Source organism: Athene cunicularia, assembly GCF_003259725.1.
Source record: "Athene cunicularia isolate RWA chromosome 4 unlocalized genomic scaffold, athCun1 chr4_part2, whole genome shotgun sequence".
In the NCBI taxonomy this organism is placed as follows: Eukaryota; Metazoa; Chordata; class Aves; order Strigiformes; family Strigidae; genus Athene; species Athene cunicularia.
Window position 1 is genome coordinate 18,684,272 of NW_020799099.1, and position 18,360 is coordinate 18,702,631.

At 38.2% G+C, this 18,360-nt stretch overlaps 1 protein-coding gene across 1 annotated transcript in view; it reads left to right on the plus strand.

Annotated features, from left to right (window-relative positions):
- The window catches only part of PPP3CA (protein phosphatase 3 catalytic subunit alpha), a 111,248-nt gene that overhangs the window by 73,880 nt on the left and 19,008 nt on the right, over positions 1 to 18,360 (plus strand). Inside the window, exons 6-9 of the mRNA XM_026847665.1 lie at positions 2,971 to 3,048; positions 4,873 to 4,967; positions 14,622 to 14,747; positions 17,414 to 17,488. Of these exons, the coding sequence (XP_026703466.1) occupies positions 2,971 to 3,048; positions 4,873 to 4,967; positions 14,622 to 14,747; positions 17,414 to 17,488 (374 nt within the window). The remainder of the gene's footprint in view (positions 1 to 2,970; positions 3,049 to 4,872; positions 4,968 to 14,621; positions 14,748 to 17,413; positions 17,489 to 18,360) is intronic.

Genomic DNA, 18,360 nt, shown 5'->3' on the forward strand with positions numbered 1-18,360 from the left:
AATAAGGAATTTAATTGCAAGATGATAATTTTCATTAGAAATATTAGAAAAATTTTCCAAGCAGAGGTCTTTTCTGTAAAAGCTTGTTTCTGATAACTTTTGCCATAATCTCTGTTTTATTGGCATTTTGCAGGATTTACTGCTGTTTACCTGGAGGGGATGTATTTTTGTGTTGAGGAATATTGTTTAATATAAAACTACATTTGGACAGGAGCAAACTGATGTTAAGAAAGTGCTGTAAATTAAAGCCCTGTATTTATTGTTGCAACTGGCATAGCGTATGTAATAGATGTGTACGTTGAAAACTTGGCTTCTCCCCAGCCCCCGCTTCAACAAGTAGCTGAAGAAAAATGCCTGAGAGTTGCTTTGCCTTTTTCAAAATAAAATATCCAGATAGCCTGCTCACCCCCCATAAATTTTCATCTCTTTCATGCATGAAGTTAGAAACTGATGGGGCTGTTATGTGATTACAAGGGTGCCCTGAGGGTGGTCCCTGAAATCATGGCTGGGACAGCAGGTCTTTTGAATAATGTTTAATTGAGGGGTTTGGGGTTTTTTTACTTGCCTTGGTATGTTTAGCAACAGCTTTTACTTAAGCATTTTGCATAACAGTGTTACTGTATGACTGCACCTTCCCCATAGGTATTGCGAAACAGTCTGCTCTTGACAGCATCTTTTAGAATATATACAGTCCTGTAACGTAATACCTGAATGTGAGTTATGCTTGGAGATTCAGAGACTCTGCAGTCTTGTTTGTGTTATTTACAGGCACACTGCAAGCCCACGGTGCTGCAGAACTAGCACAGAAGTGATCATGAAGATGCCTTTGTGTCTTCCCCAACACCTTGTATTTCCTTCTTTAAGCCTTTTTAGCTGTTCTATTACTTGAACTGTGGGAGAGTTGAATTGATTGAATTGCTAGTGGAAAATAAACATGGTGAATGGATGTTAATGCAGGGTCTATTTTGCTTTTTCTACAGCCATCAGGTGACTTTTTGGAGCTGCTATGTGAGGTTTATACCTTTTGCTACCAGTTCTGATTTTTTTTTTTTTTTTTGATTGCTCCTCTCCAACTTGTCCATCAATGAGAACAGGGAATTGTAACATCTGCATGTCACATCCTGGGCCACAAATCCAGGAAAATCTGTGTCCTGGTCCCGGTCTCAGAGGTCAGGTGTTGCTCAGGGGCAGGCTGCACTTGGAAGGTTGCCCAACTCTCAACCCATGCCAGCCTGCCTCTCCACCACATCAGCTTTGGAGCTGCTCAGACTCTGTCAGACAGAGGGGCTTGGGAGAGTAACAGCTCAAACTCAGGTGCCTGGCCAGTTTGTCGTGCTGCTGATGTGCAGGCAACCTTAACTAAATTCAGATAGTGACAGGAGGTAGTAACACTTGGTTTCTCCCCAGGTTTAATGTTTTAAATGCAACTCCTTTAAGCTGCTAGCGAGAACGGAGCCAATACCATGCTGCATCCTTGCCAGTGAGCAACATTAAATTCAGAAGTGCCTTTCAGATGGTCACAGGACTGCAGGGGTGGATGAGGCCACCTGCTACCTTGCAGGGGTGCCCACTTCCCACCCTGATGAAAGGTCATGAAATACAAAGCAGTTAGCTGAATGATTGCTTGGTTTCAAGGGTCGGAAATAAATTTGGACAAGGCAAAATAAATTGTACAGGGCTGGCCCAAAGAAGGAGAAAAGGGGAAAGCTCTCAAGTGTTATCTGAATAAAGACTCTTTCCCACCCATTAGATATTTTTAAGTGGCCTGGTAAGGTTTTGCCAACCTCTGAAGTCTTTTTTATACCAACACCACTTCTCCTTTATTCTCTTGCATGCATTTTCTTTTTTCTGTTTTGCTCTTGCTACAGTTGGCCTTTGACAGGGGACACCAGGAAGTTTTGGCTTTCTTGGGTTCTGTGTTAAATTACTAACGACAGGAGAGGAGAGGGTTTGCTTCCTGTCCTGAAGTGATAGAGGGCCATCATGCTTGTTATCCTTCAGTACAGGCATGGAGAGTCATCAGTGGTTTAAAAACAAGAAGAGTCATTACAGAAAAAACAAAAGTTATTTTCAAAATAAACAAAATGGAGTAATTTTAAGTTCTGTAACACTTATTTAAGTATAATTTTAAATAGCTTTTCTCTGAAAACTTAGTATTTTGCACATGTGCTGTCAAAAACTGCATTCAGGTTATCTGTTTTGTTTTTCTTGTATGTGATTTCCGTGTGTTTAGTGTCTTAAACAGCAAGAATGGTTTTCATGGTGCTGAGGTGGTAAGAAAGGGCTCCTCCATTTTCTGTGAAAGCAACACCATCCATGTGCAGTGAAAAATATGATAGAAATTCCTCTATTCCCATTTTCACCTAATGATTCTGTTTTCACTCATACAGTAGAACATGTCTTAGAAAGATGTATTCAATGGGCACATTTTTGGTGTTTCAAAAGTCACAGAACTTGTTTTAAATTGCCAAGGGGAAAGATAATTCTTGTTTATCAAGGAGATGTAGTTAGGATGATCAAACGTTTCCAGTTTGGAGATTGATTTAACTTTCTTCTATCTGACTCACCCCTTTTCTTTCTGCACATCACCTTATCTGGTGTCCATAAACAGCCTGTGCATACTGTAGTTAGTGGGCGAGGAGGTTTTCTGTTGCAAGCAACCATTGTATCATATTTTTCTTTTTCAGAGTGCATTGAATCTTAAAGTATAATCAAATAAATTACTTTCTTTCTGACAAGCAATAGGGAAATTGTTATGTAATGAATTGCAACTTTCCAGAGTTCCTCTCCACGCAGTTAGGGGTGGGATTAAAAAAAAAGTGCTGCTGCTAGTGTTGTCTCTACTGAAATCTGCCTGCAGAGCAGGGGCTGATTTCATGAATGATGCATGTTGGATGAAACATTTTTTGAAAAGCTAAATGTGGTGCTTCTGATAATGTCATAACAGGTGTTATTATTTTCTTCCAACAGTTACCCTGCTGTATGTGAATTCCTACAGCACAATAACTTGTTATCTATACTCCGAGCTCATGAAGCCCAAGATGCTGGGTAAGTATCTGTGAAGAGGGGGCACTAATAATGAATAATGGCTTACCATTGTCAGAACAAGGAAAGAAAGAACAACTGGGTGAAAATGAACTGAAAAACTTGAAATTAAGTTGCAAGAGCTATCACTTTTTATTAATGCTATAAAAACATACACTGGCATTAGGAAATCTTTTACAAGATTATTACTGAGTTACAGGACTTAATGAATCCTCATTATATCCCACTTATTTAGCCTTTGTGATTTTTAAGTGGCATAAAATGGCTAAAAGTTATTTGAATTCCAGACTTGGGTTGGAAAACAAATTCAGGTCAGAAAAACAAGTCTTGCAAACGTGTCTGAGACTTCTGACACACTGATTGCCATAATGCTTGGGAAATGATTTGGCTCATGAAGGCCAGAATTGTCATCTCTTAAGTCTTTCACACCTACCTGAAATTTCTGGGCCTACTGGTTTATCAAGAAGAATAACCTTATGGAACTCAGTAGCCAAAAATTATTTTATTCAGGAGTATTATTAATGAATTCAAAGAATTTGTTAAGACACTGTGTGCAAAAACAATCCACAAGCACCGAGTGGTGTTGATGGTTCCCTCATGAAACTATTGCCAGTGTAAAGATAGAATTTTTTTATGCCACTTCAAAAAATTATTAAAAATTATCTATTCATTGAAATGTACCATACTTGTGAGATTTTAATGAAGGATTGGTATCTGAATAAGTAGCTTTGCATATCTTGCATAAATTGTTAATGTGTTTATTTGGAGGTAGAAACTTTATCCGACCTGAATAGTAATAAAAGATAAAGTAGCAAGATTGTAGGAATGAGGTCAATATTTGCTATGCATATAAAAAGCTATTCTGCATGTTTGAATTATCACATACTTAAAAACGTCAATGCAATTAAAAGCAAGCTATTACTCTGCCAAAAATAACTGGCACGAAATACCCAAGGGTAACAAAATTTCATTTTTGTAGTATTGCTTTCTAATAAAGGGTGAAAAATAAAATTTTGTAGAAGGCATTGTATTGAAACTATACAATGACGTCAGTGCAACCATTGTGGATGATTGCCCGTTTCTTGTAGTTGAAGACTGAAGAGCAGTATTTGGTGTTACTTGTGTTTTAGACAAAAGTACAGTGTGGCTGGTTTGCTTCCAATCACTTACAGGTTTAATGCTTGATTGATTATATGTTGGTCCAATAAGCCTTTTATTTTTCATAAGGTAATGAAAACTTGCAAGCATTAAACTGCCTAATAGACTGGATGCGATCAGACACAGCACTGAAAATATTGGACCATTTGTTTCCCATCCCCTTCTTATACTTTCCATCTCCCCTGGCCTTGCCGTCACCTGCATGCCCAGAGAGGGCAGGCAGGGGGAGGATCATGGAGGATGTGCACTCCTGAAGGCAGTACCATGCCCCTCCAAGGCAGATGCTGGTGCTCACCTTCACCCACAGTCCCACAGAGGGAAAGTCTGGGAGTGTCCTGGGGTGCATGTGCATAGATGCCACCTGGCTCCAGGGACGGGTACTGACCAAATTCATAATAAAAACCACCTCTGGATCGCTAAATCTCAGGCAAAGACACAGCTTTCAAACATGGTGTGGATCCCTGGCCATCCCAAATTGATATAATGAATAAGCCTAAGCCTGCAGGAAATCTTTTTTTCCATGGCTTTAAAAAGCCCATATGAACGTTTTTCTGTCTTGACATTTGTAAACAGTGCAGTAATGTAGTAGGTATTTTTGTGCTATATTTGGTCAGTGACAAATATACACATAACACTGGGCAATAATTATTATCTTGTCTTTCCTTCTAGGTATCGTATGTACAGGAAAAGCCAAACAACAGGCTTCCCTTCACTAATCACAATTTTTTCAGCACCAAACTATCTAGATGTATACAATAACAAAGGTAAGACTTTAATTCCTGTTAATATAGAAAAGACTGTTCATCTCTTTACTCAAATATATTACATTGGTTTTCTTTTTCACTCTTTTCTCTAAGTATCGGTTCATGCCCATTTTTTCCCTCTATTAGTTTATGCCCATTCCATTTATTGCATAATACAAATCTAATTAAATTTATTACAGGCAGATGTATGCTAGTGAACATAACTGTAGATTCTAATATGCCTTAGGATATTTTGTATTTTGACTACAAGTTATTAAGTAAATGTTACACAGGAAGCAAAACGGAAAACAGCTCTATTTAACTAAAAGTACTATATTAAGAAATGCTGTGGGTGAGATCTTCAGAGCCCAGTGTTCCTTATAATTAATTATTTGTCCCTTTGCTTCTTTCCAATAAAATTAATGGAGTGTGTATATGCAAACACTCTAGCCAGCTAACAAACTTTGGCAGATCATCAGTGGATAAAGCATGGGATAGATATTGACTGAGTTCCTTTATGGTTTTGTTTTTCAGTCACTTAAAAACCATTAAGTAGGAAATGAAATATCATCAGCTAAAAAAAATATTTCTGCCCAAATAAGCAGTCACTGGTCAGTCTGTAAAGATTCCACTGAATACAAGTGTTTGCAGCTTCTCCAAGTTTCTTAGTTTATTACATGCCCTGAAATCTCTAATGAACTGTGGAAAAAAAAATGTTTCTAAAAATGATTCTAATAAACCTGTCCTATATCCTGAAAGGAGCAGTAATGTTTACTTTCTCCTGTTCCCCATAAAGCTAAAGTTATTTGTGTTCCTCTGAGTAAGACAAAATAATATTTTTCTCAGTGATATTCTTGAAAGATACCTCCATTGCAAAGAGATCAATTTTTCTTGAGAAAAGATATTTTTAATTTGGATGCTTGCCTGAAAAGAAAGTAAGCACCTTTAATTTAAAAAAAAAAAAACTTGCAAAAGAAAGCTTCTTCAGGCATTATTTTTTATTATAAAAGTTATAATCTAAAAGCTGTTAGGCCATGAACTGTGTGCAAGGGGAGAAAACCACTGTTAGTTAGGTAATGGGGTTTGTACACTTTTGTGTTCTCAATGTGCATGTTAGCTTATGGAGAAGGTAATAAAAACATTCTGCAAAAAATGTGCAAGCAGAACTGTCAGTAGCTACTTCTTAAAAGTAAATAATACAGAGACTCTGCTAACAACCCAGGAAGCACAGGATGAAACAAGGAATGTGTTAATTTTCTTGGCAGCGTTATTGCTGGTGGTGGGAAAAGTGTGTTTACTCTCTGGGTTGGCTGCTTTGGGTAGAAGGCAAACCGGTGACAAGTCTGTAGAAGCGAAGTGACGGAGTGTTCACCTTTTGTTTCTTAATGCACGGTGACGTTTCTGTGCACATGAAGGCAATGGGTGAACAATGTGAGGTTTTGTCATGAAGGGAAATGTTAACTGTAAAGCAGTGATTTATAATATTCAGAATCTGGAATTTGAAAACACAGTTTGGGTGGTGAAAAGAAGTGCCTCTCCGTGATCTCTGTTTCAGAAGAGAGGGTCTTTTCCCTTGTTCCAGGATGCTTTGCTGTGGCAGGCAGGTCTTAAAACTGGTGGAAAGCCTTTTGTGGTGAAGGCTGTAGGCCAGCTGCTGAGGGGTGCTTGTTATCTGCAGCCACAGCTGAAGTTTTCGTGCACTGCAGGTGATGTCTGCTCGATGTGTGCTCTGAGTGAGCTCAGACAGATCAGCAGTGGGTGCGAGATCAACACCGGTGTGCCACTCTTTAATGTATGACTTGTTGTAAATTTAGAGGCTGACCTTTAGCAGCTTTGTAATGAATTTCTGTTGGGTTTAACTGCCTCTTTTTCTCTCATTAAAAGTTTTGACGCATTATTTCATGTGACTGATTGAACTGGCTTTTGGCATTTAAAGTACATCATGCATAGTTTTTCATGCTTCATTGCTCATTGCATCTTCATCTGGATAGCGTTTGGTTGCTTGCTTCCCTCTTCAAGAAAGGAAAACACCATCATCCTCAATCAGTTCAAAACATGGCTACTTGTTGGCTTCCTTGATTTGCAGCAAATGAGTTAACTAAGAACACAGAGCTTCTGACTGACTGACTGATTTCAGGAGGTGATGGAAGGCTTTTCCATCCGGAGGTGTTACAGGGCAGTTGCTCTAGCTGACTCACTGTGCGCTGCTGCAGAACCTGATTGATTTTTACCGATCATTTAGGGGTTTGGTTACTTATCAGTCCTTGAAAAGGAGTTACTCTCCTACTAATAAGTGCCTTCCTTTCTAGTACGTGTTCTTAGTATGCTTCTGGTTGTCACTTAGCTAATAAAGTCACTCTAAATAATTTTCTGAGAGGCTCCATCTAAAATAAATACTTTTTTTTTTTTTTTTTTAAGCGGCAAGGGGCTAGGAGCATTCATTTTCTACCCCAGGTTGATAGTTCTCATGGCCATTAAAGCAGATGTACTTTCTTGTATTTCTTCAAAGCACTTCAGAAGGAGTGGGCTTGGTTGCCAACTTTATCCAAGGGCTTATTCAGTCCCTGCTGTAGAGCAGCCCCTGGGATTAGATATGTCCTCAATGAGCCGTAGGGATGCAGCATTCCCAGAGCAAAAGGAGGTTTGGCAGGAGTAGCTGAAGACAAGCTACCCGAGCGAGACCATGTTCAGACTAATCTGCTGTTAATAATGCTGCTGTGGACCCTCTACATGGGCCGGCTCAAGGTACCGACCCACCATGGGAATCTCTTTTGGCTTTGCTCTGCTGGATTCTGGCACCAAAGAGAGTTTTCTGTATCCTTTTGGTTACTGGCCATTGCCTCATGAAGGCTGTGTGTGTAATTCATCCGGCATGTGGCTGCTGATCCTGTTGCAACCCCAGCCCACACACATGCACAATTTCAGGTGCCAAAGTTAGGTTTTTCAGTTAGGAGGCTCCTGTCAGGGATTCGCTGTGTAGTTAATAGAGGCAGAGAGATACACTTCCAGGGGGTGATTCAGAAACTGCCTAGATATGGGGGGCCTAGTGTCCAAGTTCCAAGTCTGTCCTTCTTCATTGTTGTCATTAATGCCTTCCATATTACAATGGAGAGCACTGGCAAAGGGAAGAAGTTTATACATACTTTTTTAGGCAACTTCTGAGCTTCTGTTCAGTGTCTTCATAGCTTTTGCAAACATTTCTGCTCTCATTTATATAATTAAAAAGCAAAAAGAGAAAGATACTTTAAGATTATTATTAAAACTTGTTATAAGAAATACCAGTGCATTGATGATTTTCTAAGGCTACTCCTTCTGGAAAGGATCAAAACTCCTTATGCAAGAAGATAAATGTTAATTGGACTGTGATAGTTACCTGTGACTTCAGGGCCTTGGAGGAAGGCTGTACTGATCAAGAAACTCTTGTGTTGTGTAAGTGCAGGTTTACCCCTGGATTCAAGGGTGCCCATCACCAGGAGAAATTCTCTATAGCAACAGAATAAGAGGGTGCCGAAAATTACTGCATTGTGTTATCTGCTGGCTTTCTACCGTGTCTAAACTTCCATTCCCGCATTTAATATTTCTTAATGCCTTAATTCGGGCTTGATGTAATGCTGTTTGTGCTCCAACAAGAACAACAAAAAAGCGCGCAACATTTTACAGAAGTTCTACAAATGCAAGCAATTTATTTGTAAATCATTGTCAATACTTCATATTTTCATGTCTGTCTGTCACTTTAGTAAGTGCACACTTTTTGGCTGAGTGAACAACTTTAGCTATCTAAAGACAGACTATTACCTTTTGAACACTTAAAAGATTAGTTTTCATAGTGGCAAGATAACCACCAGAGGATCCAAAGCTATAAAAAAAATAACATGATGTCTCTTCCAACATGCTGCAATGTACACATGGTGTTGCTGAAAGAAAAAGCAGATGATGAAGAAACAAAGAAAGTATGCAGGGGAGTTTAGGATACTAGAAAATCAAAACCAGCTGTACATCAGTATGCTTACTAACATATCAGATAAGTAATACATCAATGAAGCGTGTATAAAGTATCAGCATGTGGTATACCAGAGATACACAGTAAGAAATGTACCTGATCCAAATGTATCTAACAGGAAAGCTTTTTTCATATTGGAAAAAGGCAGAGTAATATACCTGGAAGACAAGGAAGATCTTTGTGAAATAATAGCAGTTTGGGAGAAAGAAAAGCACTGTAACCTTCTGTTTGCCCTATCAGTTTTCTTTAATGCTTTATCTCTGCTGTTTTGATGAGGCCTTGTCATGGAAACAAAAGCTTTTACAGAGGAGCTGTCAGGGTATCTAGGCCATCTCATTGCTGATACAGAGAAGTTGCCAGAAGTGATTTTGCAGTCTGTTGATAAGATCTTGAATGTTATTGCACTGTTTCTTTGGAAGAGGCAATTGCACATTTAAAATAAACAACTTCAGAATTCTGTAATGGAAGATTTTCCCAACTGCAATTAGCCTTACTTCTCTACTAGATTATTTACATCTTTACCTTGTATAGTAAATCATTTTTTCCTTTGATAATGTTTAAACTGCTTAAGAATTTTACTAACCCTTATCCCTAACCTGTCTTGGGCAGAAAATGCTGTGGTTACTTAGCAACTCTGCTGGAAGAGAAGGCAGTGTTCTCAGTTGATGCTGAAGTTAATTTGGCATTAAATCAGAAATTGAAATACTTTCTTAGGTATGAAGAATTTGAGAAACCTTTCACTGCATTTATTCTCTAAATGCAGGATGAGTTTTCTGAAAAAAATACTAGAAAATTAGTTAACTTGTTTGATAAAATTATTTTGAGGTGGTTTGTCTAAAAACACGTTCATTCTGAGCTAGTATTTCTGCCATGTTCATTATTTTTCTCCTCTGATGGAAATGTTATAAATTTATTGATTCAGCAGATCTTGAAACAGGATGTGTGATGTCTTTGGGTGTTTCTGCACTATTGGTCAGATGGTTTAATGTTGTTCATGTTGCTTAAGGCTTTAATCCACTGCCCAGCCTCTTTAGGCTTTTATAGAGCCATTTGAGATGCCAGAGGGGTCTGATACACACACCTGAGAGGTATGACACAGGAGAAGGTTCATCTTTAACTGAGAGAGACCAAGTTGCTACCGCAAGCGGTCTCAGATGCCATTTGCTGCTTATATTTGACGCTGAGAAGGTTAGAAGAGCTGTCTCCATTTCTAGCTGAAGGAAGGAGGTTTCTTACCTGCACATTTTTCACCACGCATATTTCTAGCCTTAGGCACCTATGTTAAATGTTTAAAGCTGAACAGTATGAATGCCCTTTGCTTGCTGCGTTAGTGTTTCATTTCGCTCTAATGTGATTTCAGCATCCCGTATCTTGGTTTACTAGCATTGGAAAGAAGTATAATGTCATTTGGGATATCTGCACATCTTCACTTTACAAAACATTAGCTTCTAAAACTCATTTACAACAGCAAGTACCAAAATTAGGTTAAAATGTGTGTGGCTGTTGAGAATAATAAAATAAGATTCTTGCTCTGGTTGGTGATTATACACAATAAAACTGTGGCTGGTGGCTTGGTCTGCTAGCATCTGTCTGAGTATACATTTGGAAAGAAAAGTATAGAGGTTGCAGCCCGGAATAATAAGCAAGTGTTGGAAAGAGTCAGGTTTTCCTCAGCCACAGGTTTAATAACCAAAGGAACCCATTCAACTTTCTTCTCTCTCCTCCATCAACGACCATGTGGTCTGTAGTCATATAGCTAGCCTTCAAAAGATGCCTGCTCTGCCATCGTAGCTGAGGTCTTCAATAGCTACTTCGTCATCAAGTTCATGTGGGCTAAGAAAAGAAGCAGAGGTGAAACCTCCCAACTTTTTCTGAGCCAGCAAAGAAGAAGAGAAGAGCTATGACTGAAAGCAAGCAAGGGGCCAGAATAGCTAAGGAAAACTCCTACTATTATCTGAGAAGCATTTTCTACTTGATTGAGGTGAAGTTTTTGTCTTCTGACTACTGAACAGTAGTCAGAACTGCACAATCATAACAAGAGCCACTTTGTTTAATGTTAATTATCTTCATTAGTCACCTAATAAAAATATTTCATTTACATTGTGCTTATAAGTGAAAGACTTTAAATTAAAAATTCAGAAAAGTATTTGTGATACTGGTAACTACCCTGATTTATTTTATTCTTTTAGGAGTAGGGTTATTTTAGAAGACTTCTGTCTCTGTGATTACCTGGCTCTGTTGTATAGTAGTGGTGTTCAAGTGGCCTTTGAAGTCATTTGTGGAGGAGCTGTACAGGTCATTTACAGAGGACAATAGTTTTTAACATACTGTTATAGAAAATTGCTGTTGTAAGATTTCAGGTACATAAATTAATAAGGTGGTGTGAAAAATTTTTACAGTAATCTCGAAACAATTTACCTTCCTTTGAAAAAAAAAAACCAACACCAAACCCAGCTTAAGCTATTTATATTTAATTTGATGTTTTCCAACTGTTTGCTCATGGTTCAAGCTTTTTTAGAGGGCAGTTTTAGAAGTTCCTTGTAAAAAAGATTTATTCAACTTTCACAGAATTTAGAAATAGGCTTAATGGATAAAATTCAGAAATAATGGGAAGGGAAGCTACCTCAGCTCACTAAGATGATGAATTTGAAGTTTTAGTCCTTCTAAATGAATCTTCACAACCATTAAGTGGCCCTTTTTGTGTGGTTTTTGACTCATTTTTGCTGTAAAGCCACAAACTATTTATTTTTATTATGCAATTGTGTCACTATAATAGAAGGAGAATGAATTTCGATCTGCCATATGTAATATCAGCCAAAAAGTAATGGAAATATGAAGAGCATTGACACTAGTTTTCTCATTTTTGCTAATAGCAGTATTAAACCATTTTTATTCTACTGAGAAACAGAATGGCTGCCAACTGTCAAACTAGGATGGGCAAGAGTCAAATGTGGTTTATTTAAATGGAGGGTGTCTGCCTGGCAAAAGTTCCTGTAAATGTTAGGGAGCCGTTTTGTATATCTATCAGTGAGTAGACTTCAGAAACTCCCAGGTAACTCTGCACTCTGTCATCAGCCACAAATTGAAGACATTTAGCAACCTATTAAATTTTTGTGGGAAGAAATAGTCTAGTGCATGAAAAAAATTTCTTATGTGATTGCCACACACTTTAGTCAATGGAAGGAGATGATTAATCAGAAGAAATGTTCACCCCTTTCAGCCAACGTTGCGATATACTGCATTTCCTACAGTGCTGTGCCATATTGCAGTCACATAACTTTATTGCTGGCTGTTAAGTGGTAACCAGCCCTTGGAACTGTGTTCCTCCCTGTAAGCCAGAGGTGGGAAGGCTGGAGAAAAGGGGAAAACAAAGTGTGATATACCTCTTTCTCTACATGTCTTTGGTGTGTTAGATTTCTTATATAATTTTGATTCATGCTGTTGCATCATTTATGAAGGCATTATTCTGTGTTGCTGCCTTGATTCATTTTTCTTTGACTAAAACTGAGGGGTACCATTATGAAGATCACAGGTTACTAGATCTCACCAGGATGGTTTAATTCCTGGCTTAAAAAGGCAGAAGATGAAGATGATTTATGTCGTTACATACATGTCCTCAAGTATGTGCAGTATATTGTCTATAGTGTAAAAAATATTTGGTGACAGCTCATCTACAGCTACAGAACTAAAACTTCTACAAGATCAGATGATGACCACCAGGACATGGTGAAGTCAGCACTGTCTCATGAGAGTAAGCATCTGAGCAGTGATTGCGTTCAGCACTGTGTAGATGCTAGTAGTGAGATGACTAGCAAACTTCATGTAAAGTTCACTGAACTGTCTTTTAAAATGTGAAACCCCACCCTTTCCAGTAATAAAAATATAAAGTGCCAGCACCTGTTACAGTGGATGGAAGCTTCAGCTTCTTTTGACTGTTTCAGTCCCATGTTAATTAAAGATCCTGCCTGCAGCTCCTGTGACTGTATTGTTTCAAAACTTTTATGTCTTTGTGTTCAGGATAGTTATAAATCCCTTTGGTTTTAGGTGCTTATCTCAAAGTTACTTTTTTCTCCATAAGGGAAGAAATACTTGATCTTTTCTGGCTCTGCTCACATCCAAGATCACGTGCATTCTGTGCTTGTGCAATTTAGAAATTACTGAATTTCAGGAAACAGATTCTGTAAAATAAAATATACCCTAATTAAGTTAGAGATGCTGTCACCAGGTTGAGTAACTGCATTATTAAGATTTTCATTGCATTTGCAAGAAGACGGAAAAGAGAAAAAAAAAAAAGAAAAAAGAAAAAAAAGGAGAGAAGGAAGGGATGAGATTCAGTTTTACTGTTTCCCAAGCTGAAACAGTTGGCCCATAAAGTGAACAATAGAAGTCCAGCACTGGATGATTTTCATTGAAAGTCCATATTATTTAAAGCTTTCCCTCAATACATTCTTTTAAAGCCAGCAACAGACCTGCGTTACAAACAGCTGCTGAACCCATCCCCATTCTGTGTTCTTCCAGGTGGTCTCAATGAATGGCCTGAGGTTTGAGTAATCTACAGCATCCTAATAACCACATATAGCTATAAAAATTTTAGAAGTGCATGAAAGTCTAGATTTGGCATGGAACATAGCATTAGCATAGTGTTGGGCAAACTTCATGCTTTGGACAATATGTTTTGATAAGGGCAGTTACCTAGGTTTATTGTTGAGTTCATTTTATTTCATCTGCTGCATTTTCAGCATGGTTACTTTGCTCCTCCCTAACCAAATTGATGTTGTTCCTTTCTCTCCCGCTTGCACTCTCAGCCCTCACAGTTATACCCAAGCCACATTCAGCCTTTCCCTTTTTCATCTGACTTTTGACTGCACTGGGCCTGGGTACAGCTCTGGTCTCTTCTAGAAATAAATAGCTGTTTCTTACCAATATGCTTTGTGATATTTTGATTTACTTTGTTCTGTTGATATTGCAAAACCTGGTTAAAGTTAATCAGATCCTGTTTCAGGTACCTGAAGTCCATTAACACAAGTTTAACAATGAACTTGTCATACTGCTTTAAAAAGTGTCTATGGCATAAATATCTATATATCCACAAAAGTAGTCTTTGTCTGTGTGTCAAGAATGATACAAATTTCAAATGGTGCAAGACAAATCATATTAATATTTATTCATACTATATATACTATACAGTCTCTTGTGACTAAAGTTTGAATAATATGAGAAGAAAGTATCATCTGTTGCACAATACTATGAATTAAATATATGGAAAATGTTCACTGGCAGAGCAGCATTCTAACTCTGAGTGATGAAATTCTGTTATCTCCAATGTATAGTTGTGAGGAGCTCAGGTAACTGTGTGAAATGGATGCTTGTGGATACTCTGCCTTGTTCCTCGCTGGTGGCAGATCCCAGAGCCGATGTTCATGACTACTCAGAGTTACTAATTCGCTTACCAACCCATCTTAGTGCCAGGGAAAGCTGGTGACACTGCGTTCAGACTGGAAATGGCTTGCAACTTCTTTGAGGCTGTACTCTGTTATAGATAGCAGTCAGGTCAAGTGGTTGAAAGCTGGTGAGCATCTCTGCAGGCTGTGCATGCTGTGAGCATTACTGGTCTGGTAGCCAGTCACACGTGCTTGGCTGACGTCTCTCTCGCTTCTTTCCTTTCTTCCTTCTAGCTGCAGTATTGAAATACGAGAACAACGTTATGAATATCAGACAGTTCAACTGCTCCCCTCATCCGTACTGGCTTCCGAACTTCATGGATGTGTTTACCTGGTCCTTGCCGTTTGTGGGTGAGAAAGGTATGTAAATTGGCTGTGTTCATAGAATGTGCACAATGATTTCTTAGTCACTGTGCATGTGGTCTCATTTATTTGAAATGGCTAGAATAATTTGAAGACAGATGACTTGCTTTTGAGGACAAATTTATAGAAAAAGGCCTTAGAGGGGCAAGCAAATACTAATGGTTAATCACACTTCTCATATGTTCTTATAATTTCCACTTTTGCCAAGCTCTGATGTCATTATGTTTCTGCTGTAGAAATAGATTTTATGGCATTGCAGACCAGAGGTGCATTCACTGAATGAAATTCTTATTATTTGTTCCTTTATAAGCTCTCAGGCATTCCTTTGGGTATTGCTTACTGCTTGAGGGACATCACAACAGACTTCTCTACTACAGTTACATCCTTACTCAACTGACCTTTCTGATAAGATGATGATGGGTTGCTTTTTCACCAGCAAACACAGAGCTGGTGATGCTAAGACCCAGTCTAGTTAACTGTTCCTGGAGAGAGTAGAGAGATGGCAGGAAGAAGGAAAACCTGCTCCTCAGCCTCTTCTTTGCCCAGGGCATATGGTGCCTCATCGCTGTTGAGAAGACTGTAAAGAACATAAATCATGTTTTATTGAAACATGATGCTCTTGACGTTGCCTGAAGACAACTTTATGCTATGAATGGCAAGCACACAAAAGGCATGAAAACACTTTGGTCTAACATATTAAATGAATACATAATGCAAACTGCTTAAACACCAAGTCATTTTATTCAGGACCTGAGATGAAGCTTGCTTTGATCCATCCATTATAGTATATTGCTGCAACAGCAATTACTGCCAGAAAACTGTAATAAACTCTTAAAAGCTGCTTGGAATAACAGTTCTCTCTTAATAGGCAACTGAAAATACAACCAGCTGTGGCTCTTACCTGCAGTCATGACCAGCTTTGTTTTCAGCTACTCTTTTGTACAAGGAAAGCTGCTGGTTAGATGCCTGAGGTCTCTGCGAACAAAGCAGAGAGACGATGAAGTAGGGATTAACAAAGAATAGACAGGCGTTTCCACTAACAGAGGCATTACATAATCCACCCTGACACGTGTTGCAGACTCCTGTGAAGCAGATAAAATGCTTTAATTTTCTTCAGCCATAAACTCAGCCAGGCTGTTTTTAGGATGGGCCTGTTCTTCATACATAATGCAGGTCCTGTAAGATGTTCTGTAAGGTCATTTTTTCAGAAGTTTACCACTGGTGGCCTCCTCAGGTGGGGCTGCAGGATGCATGGTCAGTTTTGTTGATGTTCTGAGACCATGGACACTCCTCCTTCTTTTTTCTTGGGATATTTTTTTCTCCTTCATGTCTTCCCAGTGGTCACTCTTACCAGTTGCTTGGAAATCTTACAGCCCTAAGAAGTGAAATTGGTGTTTTCCCTTTCTCTGCAAAACAAAACTCATGGATGTAAGAGTTGATGTTCTACACAGCTTTTATTTGCTTCCTTTTTTTTATAGATTTTTTTTTTCTCAAAGGCCAACAAAGGTAGGAAGCTGTTAGTTTCACTAGTTGTTCTTAATGTGGAAAGTCTTTCTGCTAATCCTGTCAAAGAGAAATATTAAATCCTTCACTAATGTAGGAAAAATATAGCTTTATCCCACCCTTCTAATGTTCCAAGTCATCATAGTTGTCATAGAAGAGGATTTTAATAACCACCTGATTAAAAAATTTAAAGTTTCAACCTGTGTAGCTAGTGCAAGCCTAGACATGCCTGGTAACCCTTTTAATGATGCTTACAACATGTAGATGTAGTGGAGTTTTTCCTCAATCTGCTAATGATTTCATATTTTACCTTGTACCTTTGGCTTTTTTGATCTCTAAATTATATTTCCTTGGTTGTGATTTTTTGCTGGATTTTTTTTTTTTTTTGGTTGTTCTTCCTCTGTGTACACTCTGGTTAGTGTCTCACTGTTGCTTTCCTAGAAGAGCCGGGACCAGGTTAGGGGTAGCCTGAGGCTGACCCTTCCATGCCCAAGTTGCAGAGTAAGCGAGCTGAATATATTTTGAATTCACCAATAACTATGTTTCTATTGAATATACAGTAGTTCCTGCTAGAAGGGACCTACAATGATCATCTAGTCTATTTGTCCTGGATTTCAAGGGACACTGCCCCTTTGTGAACATCTTACAAGGGTTAATGTTTTCTTGAACTGAAAGTACAGTGCCCAAAACCTGGATAAATAAATATTCTGTGATCCCTCTTGCTTTAACTTTTTCAATTGGAATGGCTTTCCATTTACTGAGTGAGGAAATCAGATGCTATTGCAATGTAGCAGCAAGAGGAGAGCGATCAGTGTTGTTGTCCAAGTTGAATGAAGGCAAAAATGTATTGAAGGGGAGAAAACAGAAGTTACCTAGTTCATTGGCAATTGCAAAAATAGAGGCTGTAAACACTTTTTTTTTTAAGATCTATTTGTGGTGGTGTTTGTTATATTTGTAACAATTTTTATGGTAACGTGTACTTTTTATTAACTACACAAAACACTTCAAGCTTACTACATACATAAAACAAGGTCATGTTTTAAAAGTGGATGTCATTTCTGTACTGAATTTTCATTAACACTACTACAGCTAGAGTTTGCTTTTTGTGACAGACCATGGGAAGCTTAATATCAACATTTTGCATTTGTTTTCCATTTTAGTGACAGAGATGCTGGTAAACGTGCTGAACATCTGCTCAGATGATGAATTAGGGACAGAGGAAGATGGGTTTGATGGTAAGAGCCTCCTGCTTGGTTGAGATTGTTTGCCTTGAAACTACTTCCGAAGTTTATTTACTAACCCTGGGATAATTTTCTGAGCCCTGTTCAAATTCTGTGCCACCACTGTTGTGCTAGACTCCAGTGGATTTGCTGTACTGCATGCATTGGGAAGAATTAATGGACCTTCTGCCCTACTTTAACCCTTTCCTTGGTCTCACTCTTTTGTTTAAAAAAATGTATTTCTCTCCATGAAGTCTGTGTTGTGTTGTCACAAAGAGGTCAGCTGTTGATTTCATGCATAAGATCCCAGGGATTCCTGTAGAAAGTTTAATTACATCAGTGAAATTATCTTCCTACAATGAAATGAACTTCCTGAAGAGCTTCTTCCAAAACATCAGTACAGCAGTTTTTGAAGATTGTACTTGAAATATTTCATTAGTTGCCTCTTTTCATGCAGTTTTATATCTAAAAGGCTTTAAGAAGCATTAGAAACAACAAAAATAAATGTGCAAACACAGACAATGTTCTGACCTGATATTTCTGCTAAGAAGAGAGGAATGAACTGTCACTTCTGTTCATTTGGGTTGGAGTTTATAAGAATGTAAGTTGCCTTGTACCTGTTAGTTTGACTGTAAATGATACTTTATGTCTTGCAATTTGGGGATTCTTATAAGACAATTTTACTTTATTAGACATTATTTTCTGTTAGGCTCTGTAAGAGTAAATTGCAGCTCTGCTGAATGTCCCTTCTCAATTGAGCAAAACTGAAAAAAATTCCATTCATCGCCAGTGATCTTACTATCAATGCTTTCAGTGTTTTAAAAAAAAAAGTCTATGAGAAGAACAGAAATATTAAAAAAAAAATAAAATAACCCAGAAAAACCTAG